The 21,342-nt window shown below is 44.9% G+C and overlaps 2 protein-coding genes across 3 annotated transcripts in view; both read right to left on the bottom strand.

Annotated features, from left to right (window-relative positions):
• The window catches only part of LOC128419231 (alpha-tectorin-like), a gene marked incomplete at its 5' end in the record, with an annotated part of 41,954 nt that extends 41,501 nt beyond the window's left edge, over nt 1-453 (bottom strand). Inside the window, 2 exon segments of the mRNA XM_053399659.1 lie at nt 260-399; nt 402-453. Coding sequence (XP_053255634.1) covers nt 260-399; nt 402-453 — 192 coding nt within the window.
• Nucleotides 454-8,595: 8,142 nt separating this feature from the next.
• Nucleotides 8,596-19,690, bottom strand: LOC128418558 (alpha-tectorin-like). 2 transcript variants are annotated; one of them, XM_053398333.1, is made up of 8 exons: nt 19,101-19,690; nt 16,140-16,187; nt 15,800-15,874; nt 14,943-15,073; nt 12,713-12,994; nt 11,488-11,625; nt 9,470-9,780; nt 8,596-8,742 (listed from the first exon to the last, which is right to left on the bottom strand). In XM_053398333.1, coding segments are annotated over exons 2-8 (975 nt in total). In that variant the 5' UTR covers nt 16,177-16,187; nt 19,101-19,690; the 3' UTR covers nt 8,596-8,741. The 2 variants fall into 2 exon arrangements, with proteins under 2 accessions (XP_053254308.1, XP_053254309.1); XM_053398334.1 differs by lacking the exon at nt 19,101-19,690 and adding an exon at nt 19,027-19,074.
• Between the last annotated feature and the right edge of the window lie 1,652 nt (nt 19,691-21,342).

The following is a 21,342-nucleotide window of genomic DNA, read 5'->3' as shown; positions in this document are numbered from 1 at the left end:
TGGACGAGATAGCCAATGTGATGCTATGCAAATGTTGCTGGACTACAGCTCCCATCACCCCCAGCCAACATGGCCAATGGTCAGGGATGATGGGCATTGCAGGTCACCAAGATCTGAAAAGCACCACGTTGCCTACCCCTAGTCTGGGGTATCACAGGCTGGTTTTGCCTTCTAGGCAGTTGGGGGATCTCCAGAGAGCTTTCTGCTATAAATGGAAAGGGCTACAGAGGGTCGTGAGAGCCGTAAGGGTGATACTTACATAAAGAGACTGATACCTCCTGGTGTAAAAGTAGAAGCTCTCAGAGATGGGGATCTGAGGAGATGCCCCGTCATCTGCTTTTGGGGTGGTTCTGTCCTGGTGTTTGGGTCCATACGGGTAGAGCAGTTCGTCTGAAGTGAATCGGGAAAGAAATTGAGAGTAATAGTAGGGAGAAGAAGAAGAAGAAGAAGAGTTTGGATTTGATATCCCGCCTTTCACTCCCCTACAGGAGTCTCAAAGCGGCTAACATTCTCCTTTCCCTTCCTCCCCCACAACAAACACTCTGTGAGGTGAGTGGGGCTGAGAGACTTCAAAGAAGTGTGACTGGCCCAAGGTCACCCAGCAGCTGCATGTGGAGGAGCGGGGAATCAAACCTGGTTCACCAGATTACGAGTCCACCGCTCTTAACCACTACACCACGCTGGCTCTCTAAGGAGTGTTATGAATACTACGATGCAATGTCACAGCTTCCAGAAAGAAAATTGCAGTTTATTTTAATATTTCAATACAGTGGCCATGTGGAAAAGAGGGCAGGGAAGACCTCCCAGTTTCAGAGACTGGGAGAAGAAAGAAAAACAGGGAGGTTCCACCACTTTCTGTATGAGAAAAGGGTTGCTTAAGAGCTGCATTTGAGAGAGGATTTTCTTCTCCCTCCTCTCCCATTTCTGTTTTTATTAGATTAGTTTCTTTCCTCTTATTGTATTATGAAAAAGCTTTAATAAAATCTTGGGGAGGGGGGGAGAGATCTCACAAAAGTGTGACCCCATCTTCAACTCAGTGCATATTAGTTGAGCCCAGTGCAAAGAAAATAAAACACTTCAATGTTAATTGAGGCCCATTAATAGTTGCATAGAAAAGAGAGCCTGCCATGTGCCGAAGGGCTGAAGCAACTCTTTTATGATGTGCTAAAACATATACAGTAGAATGTAAAGCAATTAGAGGGCATCATGTTGGGGGAGGCTGTTTGATGGTCTTTGGAGTACTTGAATTCAACTTACCTGCCTCAGCTACTTCTCCCAACAATAGCACCTGCAGTGCTAGAATTAGAAGCAAGTTAGTCAATGGAATTAGCAAGAGCTCAGGCATCTGCTGAACATCTCTAGCGCTACCCCTTTAACTCTAGGCTGCACCCATTCATCTAGAGGTCATGCACCATGCCTGACCTGAATGCCCTATCTTTGATTCAAGAGTTGTGACATTACCAGGCCCTGTCTCAATGACATCAACACCTAGAGACATCATTAAACCCACTACTTGAGCCTCATGCTTTGGGCTGCGACAGATCTGATAGCTTCCTTGCCTACATACAGAACTTCTCTAGGATTTGAGCTTAGGACCTATCATGCCCTATGCTAGAATCATCCCCTTAGGCCAGTGGTGGGGAATCTGCAGTCTGTGGCCCTAATTATGCCCGCCAAGCCTCTACATTTGGGACAGGAGGTTGTTTTAGGCAAGCCATGCCCACCCGTCCTATACCTGACATATACAACATCAGGTTCGGGGCAGGTAAATATGTGGATGAACTGGAAGGGGGTTTGTAGGCACTGCCATACAGCTGATTGGCAACATCTGCAAAGCCCTGCACAAACCCTGTGCTTTGCAAGCCCCAACAATCAGCTGATCCCCAGGGCTTTCCAAGAACAAGTCACCTGATGGGTTACTTGCTGGTGGTCAGATACACTTCCCCCCATCTGCCTATGGCCAACAAGCCAAGAAAATCTCCATCGCTTGGTATTCATTGCTTCTGAACAGAGAAGCCTTATTCATGGCTGGTAGCACCTCTAAAAGCAGATGAAGTACCCCACAATGGCTAATGCTGAGCTATAGTCACAGGCTTTTTGCATTGGCTCTGACCCTTTGGGTAGGCTTGGGGGGACAATTTTTTTTGAAGAAGACATACTTACCCAGTGCTAGTTCTGTGAACAGTAGGAGGCGTGGTCTCATTATTCTTAGCCCCTCCTTCACTTTTTATAACATGAACTGGGTTGGTGACCTAGTAATTAATAAGTTAATTTGGATTTTTGCTTTGTTCTTGTTCTTTAAAATAGTTCAATGGTGTACGTGTTTTTAAAATAGCAAACACCCCCCTTTAACCGAAACCCTGGGGTACACCTTGAAAATGTAGCATAAAAATACACAGCCAGCAGTCTAAAGCATAGGATGTGGTTTAACATAGATCATCCAAAAGATATGGATGTGTGCAGAAGGTAAGGATTGTTTTTTCTTATACATATCAATAAAATAGTACTAGCCAGTTACAAATGAGTCTTTGTGTTTCTGTCCTTTAGCTAATCACATTTCTCTGTTAGGGCCAGTTGCCAAACTCTCTTGAGTCAATTTAGTAAGGACACCCCATTCTGGCGTTATATTGTAAAAGTTTCTTTGAATATATTAATTTAGACTGCAATCCTCTGGCCGTTTTCCTAGGAGTAAGCGGAACTGAACACTGTGGGACTTAACTCTGAGTTGGACTGTGCATTATTTTATATGCTCAGGCTGCAATCTGAATCTTACTTGATTACTCATAGAAGTTTTACAGTGTGCCTACTCAGAGGTAAGTCCCATTGCACTCAATAGGGCTTCAAATCAGATATCAGTAATTATAGCAACAATTAAAGCAATAGGGACCTAAACTATGGTTGGCACAAACCTGAGTTGAGTGTGATTTCTTTTATTTAAAATATAAATATCGATATGCCTCCAAAATGCCTATTGTATTCTTTGCATGAAACTCTTTCTTTAGAATAAACTCTAGCAAACATCAGGTCTGAGGCAAAGCCCTCCAGAAACCTATGTCCCCAGCAATCTCAATCTCTACAGTTCTTGAACTGGACCTCTGTTATTGTTTTTTTCTAATCTCACCTTTCTGCAAGGAGCTCAGAGTGGTGTGTGTAGTTGCCCTTGCTTTATCCTCCCAGCAGCCCTGCAAGGAAGGTAAATCTAGGGGCCACCAGGTGAGTCTCATGAGTGAATGGGGAGCTGCCTCTAATGGTGCTTGCAGGTGGGGGCTTAGTACTGCAAGTTATTCAGCATTCATCCTGATTTGCTTGTCTGCAGTGGTCAGACTGTGTCCAGTTCATTGAGCATTATTGAGCTTGAGTTGTTTGTGGGTTGGTTATATGACAATGAGCATTCACCCTCATTTGTTTGTGGGGGTGTTTGCATGTTTTCCTGTTAATCAGCTGTCCACCCCACACATTTTTATCCATTTCCTCATTACTTTCCAAACAGCAAAAAGTCTGGGTTTTTTTGTTTTTAAAGTCTGTTCGTTGAGCTAGGGCAGGGGTCAGCAAACGTTTTCAGCAGGGGACCGGTCCAATGTCCCTCAGACCTTGTTGGGGGTCAGACTATATTTTGAAAAAAATAAAAAGTGAACGAATTCTTATGCCCCACAAATAACCCAGAGCTGCATTTTAAATAAAAGCACACATTCTACTCATGTAAATTTCCCGGACCATCCGCAAGCCGGATTTAGAAGGCGATTGGGCCAGGTCCAGCCCCCAGACCTTAGTTTGGCTACCCATGAGCTAGGGCAACAGAGTGCTTTAATCTACTTTATAAGTACAAACCTAAACTTTCAGTAGGCGCTTGTATTCCTCCCATACAATACTAATAGTCTAGAGGCAATCTAGGTCATTCAAATATTGCCAATGAGTCATTCACAACCGTTTTAAAACTTAGCAGATATTCTGCGGGAAATGGAGATGTTGGCTGGCGTTCTGATGCCAATGATGTCATGTGGATGCTCTGAAAAACCTGCATCCATGAGGAGCCCTGATCAAACAATAAACACCCCTCTGGAGGCACCCTCCAGATCCAACACTCTAACCACTACACAACATTGCTCTGGTTAAAAACAGATAAAGCAGAAGACTTTGTATGACCATGTTTGTTTGTTTTTTGCAAGCAAGTTGGAGAATTCCCCCACCTTCTACCCCAAAAGTGAAACACTTACCAGCCTCCCATTCGTGTTTTCAGAGCAATCCTTCAGAACGCTTGAGTCACACTGATCCCTGTTGCCCGTATGGTCTATAGCTCAGCGGGGGTTTTATACATGATCTCCCAGTAGGTGCAACTCGGAACAAATCCTGGACGCTTTAATAGGAATGAATAGATTCATTTGTCAACCCAACCTGTCTTGGGGTATTTAGACAGGGATATATTGTCCTATGGTCAGCTTCCCCTAATGCAACCAAGCCCAATCGCTGGCAGTCTCAGGGTATAAATATCAAATTGGGCAGATTTTTTTAAAAAAATTAAAAATAACACAATCCCAATGCCCTTGGCAAGGAGAAAGGGCAATAATACTGAATTGGGTAGGGAACTGGAGATAGGTGACAGTACCAAGAAACAAGTGCACAATTATTTTTGTCGTGAGAAAATGTTTTCAGCTTGAGGGCCAAATAATAATAATAATAATAATAATAATAATAATAATAATAATTTATACCCCACCCACCTGACTGGGTTTCCCCAGCCACTCTGGGCGACTCCCAACAGAATATTAAAAACACTATAAATCATCAAACATTAAAAACTTCCCTAAACAGGGCTGCCTTCAGATGTCTTCTAAATGTCAGATAGTTGTTTATCTCCTTGACGTCTGATGGGAGGGCGTTCCATAGGGCAGGCGACACTACCGAGAAGGTCCTCTGCCTGGTCCCTTGTAACCTTACTTCTCGCAGTGAGAGAACCACCAGAAGGCCCTCGGAGCTGGACCTCAGTGTCCGGGCTGGACGATGGAGGTGGAGACGCTCCTTCAGGTATACTGGGCTGAGGCCATTTAGGGCTTTAAAGGTCAACACCAACACTTTGACTTGTGCACGGAAACGTACTAGGAGCCAATGTAGGTCTTTCAGGACCGGTGTTATGTGGTCTCGGCAGCCACTCCCAGTCACCAGTCTAGCTGCCGCATTCTGTTCTGGACAATCTTTTGGGGGCCACACGCCGCTGGTGGGCAGGGTCAGAGGCAAAAGTGAGCGGAGCAACTAATCTGAATTTTCGCTTTGTACCTTTGTTGCTTTAGACTAGTTTCTGCTTACCTTCCTGGCAAGTCAGAAGTATTATTATTGCGCACAGGCGAGAGGCGAATAAGTTGGCAGGGAAGGGGAGGTCTGCCCTCAGTTGTGTGCAGCAGAGGAGGATGCAGAAGAGGGGGGAGGAGGGAGGGATGGGGTGCCCCCTCTCAAATATTTTGCTCAAGTTGGTCTGATGACAGGAAGATTGTCTCCTGTAGCTGGACTGGGTTGTGTGAGTGCTTGGCTGGGGTGGAAGTTTGGGGTGAGGTAAAAGCCACTTAGAGGCTGGTGTCAGTAACACCATCACTTCAGAAACTGTTGCCAAACACATTTAAGCAACCACAATATAGGTATCATTATTCCTTTATGTGCATAATATCCCTTGAATAACCCTACAATCTTTGCATGAAGTCCATCCTGTCTCTAGAGTTGCTGTTCATCTCACTTAGCCTTCTATATCAGCTGTCAGGAGGTGGGTTTAAAAAAAAAAATCTGAGTGAATTGACAGCAGCAGAAAATTAAAAGCTGCACAAACACCTAAACATCTGTTTATACAAACGAGGCTGAGGCAACCCATGTCCCCAGCACTGTTTTCAATGTTGTTGTAATTTTAAATTGCCGTAGCCCACCCTGGGAGCTTGTGGTGAAGAAAGGTAGGTAAGAAACAACAGTTTTAAACTATTTAAATTTATTGTTTAGATTTTGACTGGGGAAACAAGCAAATTTCAAACATATGTGAATGCAGAGTATAGAACTCTTGCTCAATGAGTGTTGCTGTTAAAAGGGAAGAGAAAAAGTTCTGGAGATTTCCCTCCTGCTTAATATCTCATATTGCTGCTGAAAGGTGCAGAACTGAATTCAAGACTGGAAAAATAAGAAGCCGAGAGATCTGAAATGGATCGATCCTTCCACTCCTAGCTTCAACTTGCACAGCATCCATGCAGCAATGGCCTTTGGATTTCTAAATCTGATGCTGGGTTTGACCCGGGGATTTTATAGCTGAACATCAAGTAGAGGTCAACAGTTGTAGTGTTTTTCCTGGCATGGAGACCAAGGCTCACCTGCTTAATTTCTGAGTTTGGAATGAAGTTCAATCACAAGTGGAATGCTGCAGGGGGGGGTGGAGTTGACTAGCTTCTTAGAGAAAAATATAATAAAAATCTTGCATAGCTGATCAAAGGCTTGGGCATGCAAAGGTAGGTTCCTTCTTCTAATGTGGAGTTTGCATTAGGGTCATCATTCTCCTGCCTTACAGAGTACAGGACTCCGTTTGATGGAATCCTCTGTCTGAAGGTCTGTCTGGTCCAAATCTGGTTAATATCAGTTTTCCTCTGTGCTGGACTAGGAATTGTATTCATGCACGTTTTTATGTATCGTTAAATTGTTTAATGGTGTTTTATGGGAAGTGATTCACAAATAAGACAGTGAATGACTCTCTCCCTCTCTCTATTGTTAAACAATCTATGGGTTTTTAAACTGCATGTAGGGGTTATTGTTTTTGTTACTGTGTTATGTGTTTGGGTGTTTTTATATTGCAAGCTGCACTGTGATCACCAGATGAAAGGCAGTATAGAAATTCAAGTTGTTGTTGTTGTTGTTGTTGTTGTTTATTCTCATATCAACCCTGTGAGGTAGGTTAGGTTGCTTGTTGGTGACTGGCCAAAGATTCATGGCTGAGTGGGGATTTGAACCCTGGTCTTCAGGACACTATTCCAACACTCCAACCAAATGGGCTGTCCTTTAAGGGCATGCCTGCACAACTCTGAATGATACAAGAGCTTTGTTGATCAGGACTCTGGCAAACCAATCTCATCACCCACAGACCTCCACAATGGCAGCATCCAGCCTGGGTTCTCCAGGCAGACTGGATACAAATTTCTTGGCTCTTGGAGACGGCAAGGAGGGAGAGAAAGAGTAGAGTTAACCATTAACAGGCAGTGGGCCTCTGATCCTTTTCCCCAGGCGGATGTGTCACCTTACTCTTCCTACAGTGCCATTGTTCTCACCCAGCTGTGGGGCCTCAGCATATGTCAGGTCCCATTATTCTGCCACTGCATTATACAGCCGCTTCCATGAAAGAAAGAAAAGAGACCCATTAATCATCCAGAGCTGGGAGATGGAGTGACCTCCACATCCATCCTGGGCCAGGTGGGTGGCCTTAGCGCTGGGAAGCTCTTGGGGAGAAAATTAAGTGGATTTGGGGAAAGCAATTAGGTGCACTTGGGGGCCTGCTGCAGGCAGGAACCCAAACAAGGTACTTAGGAGGAGTATTGGTCCAAGAGATTGATTGGTTTAAGTGGTGGATTTAGGGAACTTGAGAGTCTGGACTTAATGGTCTTACGGGGAACCCTCTCTAGATGATAGTGGGTTTGAAAGGCAGTGGAGGATGATTCAGTTGGGTGAATGGGACACCCTACTCGCGGCGGCAGCAAATGCTCCCGTGAGCCATTTTTTAGTCCTTTTACTGGACTTTCAGCTCACTGGCATCCTCTTCAAGCTCTGGGGAGGGTCTCCTCATGAGCCACAATGACTTTCCAGTTCCTTCCTGCCATTTCAGGTGGGGGGTTGTCTGTCTAATGGCTTGGAAGTATCTAAATGAGACAGTGTGACTTCTTACTGTCTTGGAATTTGTTTAGTAGGACCAGTTCTGGGGTGACGTCTAATACTTGCTTAGTTATTTTGCATATTTCTTGTGTGATTGATGTCCAGAAGAGTTGAATTTTGGATCATTCCTACCACATGGGGAGGTATGTGCCTGTGGAGGTGCACTCTCTCCAGAATTTTAGTGAGGTTCCTGGGCGTATTAGCGTTAGTTTCCGTGGTGTTAGGTACCACCTGTAAGTGAGTTTCAGAGTGAGTTCCTTTCTTTTTGTTGATATGGATTTAAAGGGAGGTTTAGACCACATTCTGGTCCATTGGGTGGGGTTAATCTCATAGTTTATGTTGTCTTTTGAAGACAGTGTGACTTATGAAAAATGTTTTAAGAGGTGGCACCTGTTAATAGGGAATGGTTCATATTGCTCAGTGGCAGAGCAGGCTCAGTTCTCAGCAGTTCCACAGAGGACTGGGAGAGACCCTTGTCAGAAACAATAGAGAACTCCTGACAGGCAGTGCAAGTGATGCTGACCTAGGTGGACCCAAGGTTTGATGTATAATCCACCTTCCTATGTTACTAATTTAGAAATTAATCTCCCCACACCCTTATATATGCAGTCATTCTCCGTGTGTGTGTGTGTCATTACACACAGATTTTTCCCCAAATTTCCCCCCTTTTCAGATTTCCCCCCGCTCTTGAGATACATAGCACAACTACAATGCTAGAAGAGCTTAATATTTTATTGCTACACTACAATTAAGCTGCAGTTGCAGAAAGCCTCTAGAGGGCAACAGAGGGATAGTTCTACATCCTGGCTGTCTCTCTCTTCTGACGGCAACAGCAAAGGTCTTCTGAGGAAAGTGGCTTATCTGGAGTGGGGGAAAGAGGCAAGATGTTTGTTTTTACTGAAAAGAAAATTAAGTCATTTTAAGGCCTGCCCCAGAATCCCAGCTTGAATTTGTCCCCTACTTATCTACATTGTCCTTTCATACTGCAAGAAATTGCAAGCTCAGGACACACAGTGTGCACTGTGCAGGGGGATATCGCTTTGGACTTGCAACAAAGTCTTTCTTTCAAGGTTATCTACTGAAAGTGTTTGTATTTGTGGAGTATCTAGAAGATTAATCAAAAATATCAATTAAAAACAAAATTGCAAAACCTAGAATGAAACCAGTCATTTTAAAACAATTATACATACTAAGAGCATGTGTTAAAATTGCATGCTACAATGGGTAGGCTTGCTGGAACAAAAATGCTTTTAGCAGTCGCTGAAAACAATACAGTCTACTCTGTGAACATCTGCTTTGTGTATGACTTAGCTGAATCTCACCCAGTGTTTCTGCAAAATAACATATGGAAGTGACTGCCCTATAATATTGAAATGGTAAGAAGGACCACATTCAAGGTGAGATTTTGCAAAAGCTTGAAAATAATGTGAAATGATTCTGCAGTATCTTCTGGCGGGGGGGGGGGAGATGCGTGTGGCTGAGGGCATGGTCTCTGCTTTCATACAATGCCCTGTGAAGCTTTTTCCTGTCAACTTCCAGGAAAAGCCAGCTAGTTCCCACCCTTCAGGCCTTGGCTTGACATACTTACCATTCACAGTGATCACTCTCCTCCTCATCACTGTCCACATGTGACTGTTCTTCAGGAACCTCCTGGTTGTCCTCATGGTTGTGATGTCCTGTTTCTTGCTCAGGGAGGTCCTCTTCTTTCTGGGGGACTTCTGGTTCTTCTTTCTTAGGCGTAAGCTCTTTAGGGTCTCTAGCCGGTTTGAAATTGTCCACCTGGAACACCCAGCGTCCTGGCACATCCACGTTGCTAGTTTTTGTAATGTTGATGACTTGAGGAGTGCGGGAGCTAGGGATGTTGTAGTAGTTCTTGTCATCGCCGCTGTTGAAGCCGGCCTGAAATAACCACAATACCAGCCTTGATACATGCATAGCAGTCAAATGCTGCTTTGTGGCAAGAAGCAGCAACAGTTTGGACTTCCAGGGAATCTTCCCAGGGTCTCTCCCTCTCGGGGAAGGAGTCCAAGCACTTACAGGATGGACAGGGTTCCTGAACTACTGCAGGAGCTATCAACAAACTGGTTGCTCTGCTAGAGACTTCCACTAAGGTGGGCTCCCTCAAGGAAAGTGGCTTTTTGCTGCAGAACTACTTAAATCAGGGATGAGGAACCTGTGGCCCTCCAGCTGTTGTTGGGCTCCAACTCTCACCCCAGGCAGCATGATGGGCTTTGTAGTCCAACAATATATGGGCAGCCATAGGTTGCCTATCCCTGACTTAAACTTTCCTTTGGTTCCAATACTCAGGTGTGGGGAACTTGGACCAAGCTGGCTGTGGATGGTGGGGATTATAGTTCAGCAACATCTGAAGGGCCAAAGATTCACCAATCCTGCAATATCCAAGTTTCTTGCTTGTCAGATATTTGGCCCAGCACTGCTTCCATCCAAATAGTGAGATATCCAGGATGATCATTTGCTGCTTTGCCACACCTGGTCAGAAATATCCCTTAGCAAGATGGAAGGAAGAGACAACCCCCAACCAGAAAAAAATGGCAAACCAAGTTGATGGACTATGCTGAAATGGCAAAATTAACCAGGAAGTTCAGGAACCAAGAATACAAGAACTTTAAAAAAAGAATGGGAAAAGTTTATAATTTATATACAAGATCATTGTAAGCAGGTTAAAACATTGGCAGGATTTTAAACACACTTCTAATGTAACAGAATGTACGGATAATTTAGAAAGATAAAAAAGTGAAGTATTGATATGCAGTGGAAAATAGAATCAACAGGACCCATGGAAGGGATGGGGGATGGGGGGTAGTCAGGAGATTCAGAGTAATCTTGATATTTGGATTTGGAATAGATTTTGTTGTATGTTTATATTCTTGAAAATCAAATAAAATTTTATTTTTTTAGAAAAAGAAATATCCCTTAGCAAAAGTCATGTTAGGATTGCTGGTTTGCACCCAGGTGGCTTTGGCTTGGTTTCTGCAATGAGACCTGTAAAATATTTTTACTGGGAGACCCCCGTGGCTCAACTTGCAGAAGATCCTTGGCATCCCAAGTTGGAAAGGACAGGTAGCAGCAGAGGTGGATTTGGGGGAGTGTGGCTACAGTGGGAGCAGAGACTTGGGGTGCCACAGGGGACACTGCAGCAATGATTTAGAATGGAGCACAATTTTAGCATCACACAGGGCACTGCTGAAATTTGAGACCCCAAGATCCACCCCTGCTAGTAGCTGTCAGTGTGGAAGATCTGTCCCTGAAAGCCTGGGCAGGGCTGCAGCTCAGTGGTAGAGCTTTGCAAACAGATAGTCCCAGGTTCAATCCCCAGCATCTTCAGGTAAGGCTGAAACCCTGGAGGACCACTGCTAGTCAGAGCAGACAACAGTGGCCTCAATGGGCTAATAGCCTGACTCAGTGTCAGCCGCTGCCTGTTAGAGGAGACCATTGTAGACCAGACCAATGAAATAAGTCAGCTAGCTGTGTTCCTGAATTTGAATGGAAAAGCATGTCATTCACTCTGGCACCATAAGGGACTCTGAGCAGCTCTTCTGAGAAAACCTCCTGGAACCAAATTCTCAGCTCACAGCATGGGCCTACCTGTGCTGGGATTCCTCCTAAACCTGTTCTGGGATTTCCCTGACTTGCTGCCCCTGTAGTCCATTGGATGTCTGCATAGTTGAGCATCATAAAGGAAACATGGCCATCAGTACATAAGATAGCCTGGAAGGTGTTTACCTGGAACAAAAACAAGCAGAAAGAGTGAGGTTGAGAAGACACACAATGAATTTCATGGCAATTTCCTTGGCCTATGTCTTTTCCTCTTTGCTGTAGCTGCTGGCTGGCTATGCTCTTCCATGTGGATTTGGCTTCTTGGTGCTACAGCTGCATTTAAGAAAGGGATGCATGTTTTGACAAAGTTGGGAGTTGCTTCTGATGGGCAAATATATCTATAGAAATTAGGGTTGCTTTGCACCTTAATTTCAAGGGTAGCTTCCTGGGGAAACGGTTCCTATTTCTGGTATATGTTAACCCTAAAAGGCCTACTCAACTCTTAATTTTGGCCTCCAGCTTCTTTCATCCCCAACCATAATGGGTGGATGGGAATGGGCATCATGTTGGGGAAGGCCGATGGATAGCTGTAGGTATTTTGTGTGCTATACTTTTAGTGACTCTGATTTCCAGTGACTCTGAAAAGTGAGTATTCAAGTGAGTGGTGGTTATGCTTGAAACAAGCACTCCAGATGAGGCTTGCACAGTAGGGCAGCCCTGGAGTCCAAGGCATCTCTCCCTGCCATCCTTCAGCCAATGGATCCCATTCTTTCTTCTCCCCTCTTCTTCTTCCCAGAACGCCTTGCTAAAAGACTCCCTTTACCTGTCACCTCACACCCACTTTCCCTGGCACCATCTGTCTCCCCAGGCCAAAGGATTCCTCTTGGATGATCCATCAACACCTTTTGTCATGTTAACAGAGTTGCTCTTCACTGGGCCAGCCAAACTGGTTAGCATAAGCAAGCCCAGAGATTCCTGACACAGCTCTGCATCTTGTCCTTTCATCTACATCCCAATTAATCAAAATCATACCATTTATTAATTCCTATGGTTTAGGAGGTTCCCCCCTCCCCAATCTATAATAACACTGAACTACTGTAGATGGACCAATGGTCTGACTCAGCTAGAGACCCAAATTTGGGAAACACTGCTCTGGTACGGAGACCTCCAAGGCCTGTATCAGAGCAGAGACCCATGTTGTCCCAGACAAGGCCCAACTGGAAGGAAGATGCCCGAGCAAATTAGGCTCTTATTTATATGCGGAATGACTTACCTTCCTGGACAAAGATCCGAAATAGGCTACACGGTCCCAGGTGGCAATGAAGAGCCAGGTGGCTGTGAAACTGATTTCAGGGAAGTAGTTATTAATGTCCCGGGTGACATTTCTCAGCAGTTCTGGTTTCTGCGTCTGCCGGTAATAGACGTGGCCACCTAGAATAATGTTGGCATCCGCCCAGTAAGGGGCAACAAAGGCCTTTCCGTTTACCATGGGGATGGCTTCGGGGGTGTACTCTGGGACGGGCACGGAAAAGGAAACCACCCCATTGTTGTTGACCTGTGAAGGGGCAGAGAGCAGCAACGTAAGCAGAAACAGCAAAAGGCTAAAGTGCCCCCAGGCAAAGCATCCCAAGGACTATTTCCTTCTCACTGCTAAGAATTTTCAGTTTCTGATCTGAATCCTCCGGGTATTGGCTCTTAGACTCTGGGAGCAGCACAGTGTAACAGGCAAAGGGAGTCGATACCATGACTGGGAAGTGAGACTGTGCTGCTGGTCCTACCCCTTGAGTCACGTGCTTAGGCTAGCTGCACTGCTGAGGACATTCTGAATGCAAATATCTGAACGAGAGTCCCTATTCAGCAGCTGGTTCGTGCATTATTATCATCATCATCATCCTTCATCTGAGGATCACAGAGCAGTTTACAATATAAAAACACAAAAATACATGCCATAGTAACAAACAAAAGCAATAACCCCCACATATGTAGTTTAAAAGGCCATCGATCAATTAGCCAAAGACCTGGGAGAAGAGGAACGTTTTTGCCTGGCACCAAAAGATATGTAATGAAGGTGCCAGGTGAGCCTCCCTGCATTGCTGCCCCTTGCCTAGGCATTTGGATCACCAAGAGTCGCTATGCATGAACTGATGTTCATTGCCTAGCAGGTGGTTTTCAGCCCCCGCCCCCCCATCTTTCTGAGAACCTCCATCAGTGATTGGCATTGTCCTGCGTCGTTTATCTATTTGTACATGCATACTATTTATAGCCTGCCCTTTGTCAAAAGACCTCAGGGAAGATCCCTTGTCCATGGGAACTCTGTCTACCAGCAGGGGCATACCTAGGTTCCCTTGAACCCTTGGTAAGGAGATGTTGGTCACCCAGAGCAGTGAAGGAGTGGCCTGAGAGATGGCCAGGCAAGTGGGCTCCTAGTCAGAGTGAAGAGGCTCGTTTTTGCACACACACACCCGGGCCTGCAGCCCTTGGCAGGGGCCAGCCTTGCCAACCCCTAGGTACACCCCTGTCAAAGCAATGATTCTTCAACATCAACTTTGTTGGAGAGGTCATGTTGTGCGGATGCCTGATTATCGTCTTCCAAAGCAACTACAGTGGTACCTTGAGTTAAGTACTTAATTCATTCCGGAGGTCCGTTCTTAACCTGAAACTGTTCTTAACTTGAAGCACCACTTTAGCTAATGGGGCCTCCTGCTGCTGCCACGCTGCCGGAGCACGATTTCTGTTCTCATCCTGAAGTAAAGTTCTTAACCTGAGGTACTATTTCTGGGTTAGCGGAGTCTGTAACCTGAAGAGTATGTAACCCGAGGTACCACTGTACTCTATTCCGAACTTAAAAATGGACCTCCTGGCCTGTGAGCGCTCCAGTTGGAGAACAGCCTTTACCAAAGGTGTCATGGGCTTTGAAGACGCTCAAACTCAGGATGAAAAGAAGAAAAGTGCTAAGAGGAAGACACACTTGGCAAACCCTCACCATGAGCAACTCCCGCCCAGAAACCTATGTCCCCACTGTGGAAGGACATGTGGATCCAGGATTGGCCTCCACAGTCACTTACGGACTCACTGTTAAAACTGTGTTTATGGAAGACAATCTAGCTCGGCTACGAGTGATTGCCAAAGAAGACGACACCCCTGTGTATCGTTTTAGCATTCCCTGACAGCTAGGGCTTATCTATGCTAACCTTTCCTCCGTGCTTTAAAGCTCTAAGCACTCTTTTTATTTTTGCTCCAGAGCTTTCCCTGTGAAAACCCACCCTTTAAGTGCTCTGACACAGAACTTCAAAGCATTGGTTTCTGCCTGGAAAGAGCGGGGCAAAAGATAATAAGCCTCTAGTCACAGTATTGGCTATCAGTTCTTCCGGCTACAAGAAGATGGAAGTTTGTAGGGTAATGGGCATCCTGAGAGCAGAACACTTGAGGTTGAAGTGGGAGAGTGGTCACATTCCCTTTCCTGTGATTCATTCTTGCTTTGTGCCAAAAGGGATTATACGTACATAAACGCTGTGGTAAGTCTTGTCGTAGAAGGTGAAAGGTACCAAAATGGGAATCTTAGGGGACGTCCCGTCATCTGCCGTGGGGTTCTTCATATCTCCTGCAGCTTCCCCATAGGGATACAGGAGGTGCTCTGGACAGAAAGGAGAGAGAACACTTTGATGCCTCAAACCTGACACAAACCTATGAAAATCGGGGAGGGGTGCTGTTGTGTGGCATAACAGAGCATCCTCAGAAGGAAGGAAACTGTTCTCTATGTTCTCACAGCCTCAAGATTCTGGAAGGAAGATTTGCACAATAGTGACCCCCTAAATACTCTGCTTAAACGTTTTTGCTAGGTGGACCTCCATCTTGGTCTCAGCAGTTGTTTTATGCAGACCCTCCAAGTGTCCCTATTTTCCACAGACAGTCCCAGATTTACAGAAGCCGTCCCAGTTTCTGATTTGATCCCAGAATGTCCCACTTTTCCTTAGGACATCCCTATTTTCATCAGAGAAATGTTAAAGGGTATGGAGGTATGCCCTTAGGCAAGGAGAAAAGTGACTATACCACCTTTAGAAGACATCTGAAGGCAGCCCTATATAGGGATTTTTTTTAATGTTTTGTTATGTTTTTTACATATGTTGGAAGCTGCTCAGAGTGGCTGGGGAAACCCAGTTGGATGAGCAGGGTATAAATAATAGATGATGGTTGTTATGGAATAGAATGTCCCTATTTTCATCGGAGAAATACTGGAGGATATGTAGAAGACTTCAGTCAGCCCATCATTATCTAAATCAGTGCTAAATAACTCAGGTTTCTAGAAATACTATTTCTTTGGAGAATGCTCCACCGACACCCCATGAGGGTCAGACTTTACCGTTGGTTTCTTTAGTTTCTTTTGTTTCTTTTATTGTTACTTTTGTTTCATGCAACCAAAAAGTCGAAGCTGAACCTATAACAGAGAAAGGAAAGACAATGATGAGTCTTCAGGGGAAGAGTGCTGTCTCTTCTGGGAAGCTTTCTGGGTCTGTGGATTTCCCTGGGGGGTCTCACCACATCTACCTGTCAATTTAGCAAGGCTTTGCAGCAGCTCTCCAATTTGTGATGGGCCTTCTCCACTTCTCTGCGCTTTTCACTTGTTCTTGGTCTTGTTTATGCCTCTTTCTCCATATACCAGCTTCTGGTGAGACTCAGATTGCTGCCTTGGTTCAACTTACCTAGCAGAAGTATCAGGAAGGCAAAGGAAGTCTTCATATTGGCGTCTCCTTCCCAAGCAGCAGCATATGACAAGCAACATCCCAGGAATTGAGGAGAAAGGAGAGGGCATATAAAATTGAATTAAGACATGAATGCAGGAGGGAAAGATGCTTTTTCCAGTTGTGTGTATGTCCCCCCACTCCCACTCACCCACATCCCATTAAAGCAGAGGTGGGGGACCTGTGGTCCTCCAAGTGTTTTTGGACTCCATTTCCCATCAGCTCCAACCAATATGGCCAATGGTCAGGGATAAGGGGAGTTGTAGTCTGCAAACAGCTGGATCGTCACAGGCTCCCCCTTCCTGCGTTAAGAACTCCTAACAATGGATCACACTTTTGGGGTCTGAGACCTGCCTGTCAGTTCCACTCTTCCCCATTGCCTATGTGAAACTGGCCAATGGCTGGAACAGGAAAAATCTAGTGCTCCTCTGAATTTTCGTCACTTGATGTGGAATATTCTCCAGGCAATCTCTGACCATGCAACTCTAGGCATGTTTAAAGGTAAAGGGACCCCTGACCGTTAGGTCCAGTCATGACCGACTCTGGGGTTGTGGAGCTCATCTCGCTTTATTGGCCGAGGGAGCCAGCGTACAGCTTCCAGGTCATGTGGCCAGCATGACTAAGCCGCTTCTGGAGAACCAGAGCAGCACACGGAAACGCCGTTTACCTTCCCGCTGGAGCGGTACCTATTTATCTACTTGCACCTGATGTGCTTTCGAACTGCTAGGTTGGCAGGAGCAGGGACTGAGCAACGGGAGCTCACCCCGTCGCGGGGATTCAAACCGCTGACCTTCTGATCGGCAAGTCCTAGGCTCTGTGGTTTGTTTACTTAGGTGAAAACACTAGGTAAGTGGACAGGATTACAGCCTAAGTGTTTTACATATTTGCCAAAGTTACTTGATGTGGATATCTGGATTTGACACCCTGCGATATTTTGTTTCAGCATTTGATGTTCAACTAAAGAGGTTTGATTTCAGAATCTGATATTTGCCTGTGTCTGATAGCTGATGCACAATTCTATTTATTTATTTAACTATCTAAGCACTTTGCATATCCCAACAATTTACCATAGAGTTTGAATTCTGAAGCAAAGGATGTGGTGGGAGGGCGGGGGGAGAAGCATTTTCAGAAATCAAAGCGATAGAATTGGGAAGTTTGGTGCATTTTCAAGCATTTCCACCTTAGGAAAATGGAAGGTATCATCAGGAGGTCCTGAGCGGCACTTAACTCTTGCATTGCAAACCTCCCAACAACTATCAAAAGTGCACAAGGTGTCGTATGTGAAATGAGGTAGCCCAATATATAATGGTACCTTGGTTTAAGAACAGTCCTGTTTACAAATGATTCAGTTTACAAACTCCACAAAACCAGAAGTAATGTTCTGATTTGCGAACTTTACCTTGGTCTACAAAAGGAAACTGAACGGTGGAAGGGCACCAGCAGTGGAACACCTGATTAGGGAAAGCGTGCCTCAGTTTAAGAATGGTTTCAGTTTAAGAAACGGACTTCAGGAATGGATTGAGTTTGTAAACCGAGGTACCACTATATTGGAAGGTGGGTGGGTGTTCCATTGGAAGCACAGGTGAGGGGGTCACAGTGTTGTGCCACCCCACCAAAGATGTGCTCACTACCCATCGCACCTAACCATCTCCCCATCAGCCACATTTAGGTCATTTTAGACTCTGGACTTTATGGTCTTACAGGCATCGCCCTCTTAAGATGACAGTGTTTATCATTTCACTGCCTTCAAAATGTAGTAAGCCAGCTCTGCTGTGCTTGGAGACCTTACTGCTCATTCTGATTGCTGGGTAGGGAATAGACCTCTGCCCCACAAGTCCTGCTTCGATGGCATAACCAGGCAGTTTTTGTGCATGTTCTGATTGATGCATGCTGGACAATTTATTTCACAACATTTATATACGCCTTGATTGTAATAAAACCTCAAAGTGATTTACTAAAAAAAAAAAAAAAACCACCAAAAAGAAAGTGAAACCACATATTTAAACCACCCAAAAATAATTAAAATCCAGGACAAAAATGCTTTAGCAGACACCGAAAAGAGTACAGTGAAGGCACCTGCCTAACATCAACAGACGGAGAGTTCCAAAGTGTGGCTGCCTCACTTGCACGTGAATGGAAAAAGTTGGGTCTCTCCCTCATGCTGAGAATCCCTAGGCATGTTCACAGTTTTGCATGTATAGACGCTACACATGGCTACCTCACATGTAAATGTTGGGTTATGGGGCCAGCATGTATGTTGACAGTGGCAGGTTTGGGGGGGGTAAGCCAGCTAATGCACTGTACTCACTATTGTCTGTCCTCATAATTACAACTTGCCCCTTCCCCTTAAACCTCATCGCTGAGCCAGCATTTGAACCCAAATCTCCTCAATCCAATATCAACATGCTATACCCTGCAAGTGTCCCAGGGGAAAAAGAGAACATCCTGTTTTTTTTGCACAAGAGCATGGCGGCCATTCTGAGCACTGTGATCTCAAGCGGGTCATGTGACTTTTGTGTGACACGCATCCTGGTTTTGGGACATGCCATTCACTAAGCTATTTCAGATGTGCTGATAACCTGGAAATGGCCCAGGAAGGTTTCTGTCTCAATGCAAACAGCAATGAGGGAAGGGCGCTTTTTGTTGGTATCATGGCAGGGGGAGGAAAGGAGTAAAGCCTTTTGCGCGCCCCCTCTCTCCCCCCATCCTTCCATCTCCATCCACTGCAGTCCCAGATGTTGCTAAGGCTCTCCCATGCTGCTCTTCATGTAACAAAAGCATGCAAGTTAATTGCATTCAATTTCATGTCAAGCTCGGCCGTGTTATGTGTGTGCATATGTAAAAATACCTGTCTGTCTTCATGCTCCTGATATCTTGAGGATGCGGAAATTTCCACTTGCCTTTAGCCCCTACCTCACTTACCTTTCTGCTCCTTTCTTCCTCCACGTCTGTTGTCGCCCAGGCTCAGACATCCCTAAGGAGTCTCTTCTGGTTTTATATATACAGCCCTGCAATATTTCCACACCCAAGTTCCCCTGTAAAAATTGACCTGCCTCCCGACTGCTCTTCCCTTCCCTCTGACCTGGCCTGATGCCCTAGAGGGATTCCTAACTCAATGGCAAGATGGAAGCCTTAAATCCACTCTTAATCCATTGTGTATGTTTTAGGGGTGTGCGCAGGCCCCAAGATTTGTCTTGTAGCTGAGTTTGTGCATTTTAAAATTACTGATCTGTTTTCAGACACTCTACTTTTCCCGCTTCGATCTTTAATTTGGGTTCTGAGTTGTACCAAATGAAGTTCTGTGGTTCCCCTTTCACTATAATGGGAAATCTAAAAACAGCTGTAACTCTTCTCCCCTTTTGACAAAGTGAGTGACATTTATGAGTCCCTTCAGAGTGGATTAAGCTTGCCAAATTGCAGTGGAATGGGTTCGGAAGCTTTTTGTAAATAAAAGAGATTCACTTTCCTCCATAAGTCCAAACAAGGGCCACCATGGAGGTTACTTGCTCTTTCTTGCCTTAAATATAATTAAGAGGTAGCCAAGTATGTGCATTTTTGTCTTCATATTTTTTTTCCCAATTTTTGAACCTTCACACTGGCCATTCTGCACATGCTTCCTGTCTAGAACACGGCCTGTGAAGTAATGTGAGGTATATTTGCTTTTCTTAAAAAATGGCAATATAGGATTTAAAACAACAACAAAACACCTTAAATCAAGTTTTTAACTATTAAAAAAATATATCCAGAGCTGTGCTTTAACCATAAACCACCTCTTCAGTTATCTGCAAGCAAAATTTTGAATAGCCTCATCTTTTAAAGCTATTGAAACATTGTGATGTATAGGAAAACACACAGCCCCCAAATGTATCTTCTCAATTGTAGATATTCTCAAGTTTGCACCTCCTCGGCTCAGCACCCTGGGGGGGGGGAATCTGCCCCCACACCCCTAAATTCGGTACTGGTGGGGGCCAAGAAACACAGTTGCCATGATGTCAGGGCACAAGCGAAGCTGTACTATAGACTAAGGTGACCATGTTTCACAGGCTGCTGTGTCTTCTAATGCAGATGTAGGGGAACCTGTGGCACTCCATATGTTGCTGAGCTGCAACTCCCATCATCTCCAGCCACTGGCCATGCTAGCTGAGATTGATGGGAGTTGGAGTCCACCAAAATCTGAAAAGCTACCAATTGACAGCTCTGTCCTAAAACATCCAGCCTGACTGTGTGGTTTGAAAGAAGCTCCTTCCTCAAGACCTCACTTCAGGGTGCTTTATCCCAACTCTATGAAAATCAGTATTAGCTGTCCTCCACCCTGTGTTCTTCTGACAAGGAGATCTAAGGGCCCCAATCTAGCAGTCCCAATTAAGAAAGCAGAAAACAACTCATTGCTGAAAGGGCAAGGCGGATGTGGATTAGGCCTTGATCCTCTTGTTTGCTCCTTTACTAAGAGAAGGTCAACAAGGATTAGGTGAACATACAAAGTGTGGACTCTGCGCCATGATCATCCCACTGGGCTTGAACTCCCAAATGTTTGCAAAAGGAGATATGGATTGGGGAACAGGATCTTGCCACACCCCTGGGAATTGGTGTATTGTCCTCCATCTCAGCAGTGAGCATCCACAACAACACAGAACAAGTAACAGGGCAAATGCAAAACAAAAAATTTTTTTCCTTCCAGTAGCACCTTAAAGACCAACTAAGTTAGTTCTTGGTATGAGCTTTCGTGTGCATGCGCACTTCTTCAGATACACTGAAACAGACGTTGCCAGATCCTTCTATATAGTGAGAAGGTGGGGAGGGGTATTACTCAGAAGGGTGGTGGGAATGGGTGATTGGCAGATAGCTGTGATGAGCCTGTTGACGACTCTTAACGACTGCAATAGGTCTTACAGGAAAAAGCAAGGGGTGAGAAGGTGAAAAATGGCTTTGTCATGTATAATGAGATAAGAATCCAATGTCTTTGTTCAGACCAGGTCTCTCCATGGTTTTAAGTTTGGTAATGAGTTGCAATTCAGCAGCTTCTCTTTCCAGTCTATTTCTGAAATTCCTTTGTAGTAAAACAGCTACTTTGAGATCTTGTATAGAATGTCCTGGGAGATTGAAGTGTTCTCCTACTGGTTTCTCTGCCTTGTGATTCTTGATGTCCGATTTATGTCCATTTATT

This window comes from Podarcis raffonei, chromosome 8, assembly GCF_027172205.1.
Source record: "Podarcis raffonei isolate rPodRaf1 chromosome 8, rPodRaf1.pri, whole genome shotgun sequence".
NCBI lineage: Eukaryota > Metazoa > Chordata > Lepidosauria > Squamata > Lacertidae > Podarcis > Podarcis raffonei.
Note: the sequence above shows the minus strand (reverse complement) of the source record. Positions and strands in the feature narration are given on the sequence as shown.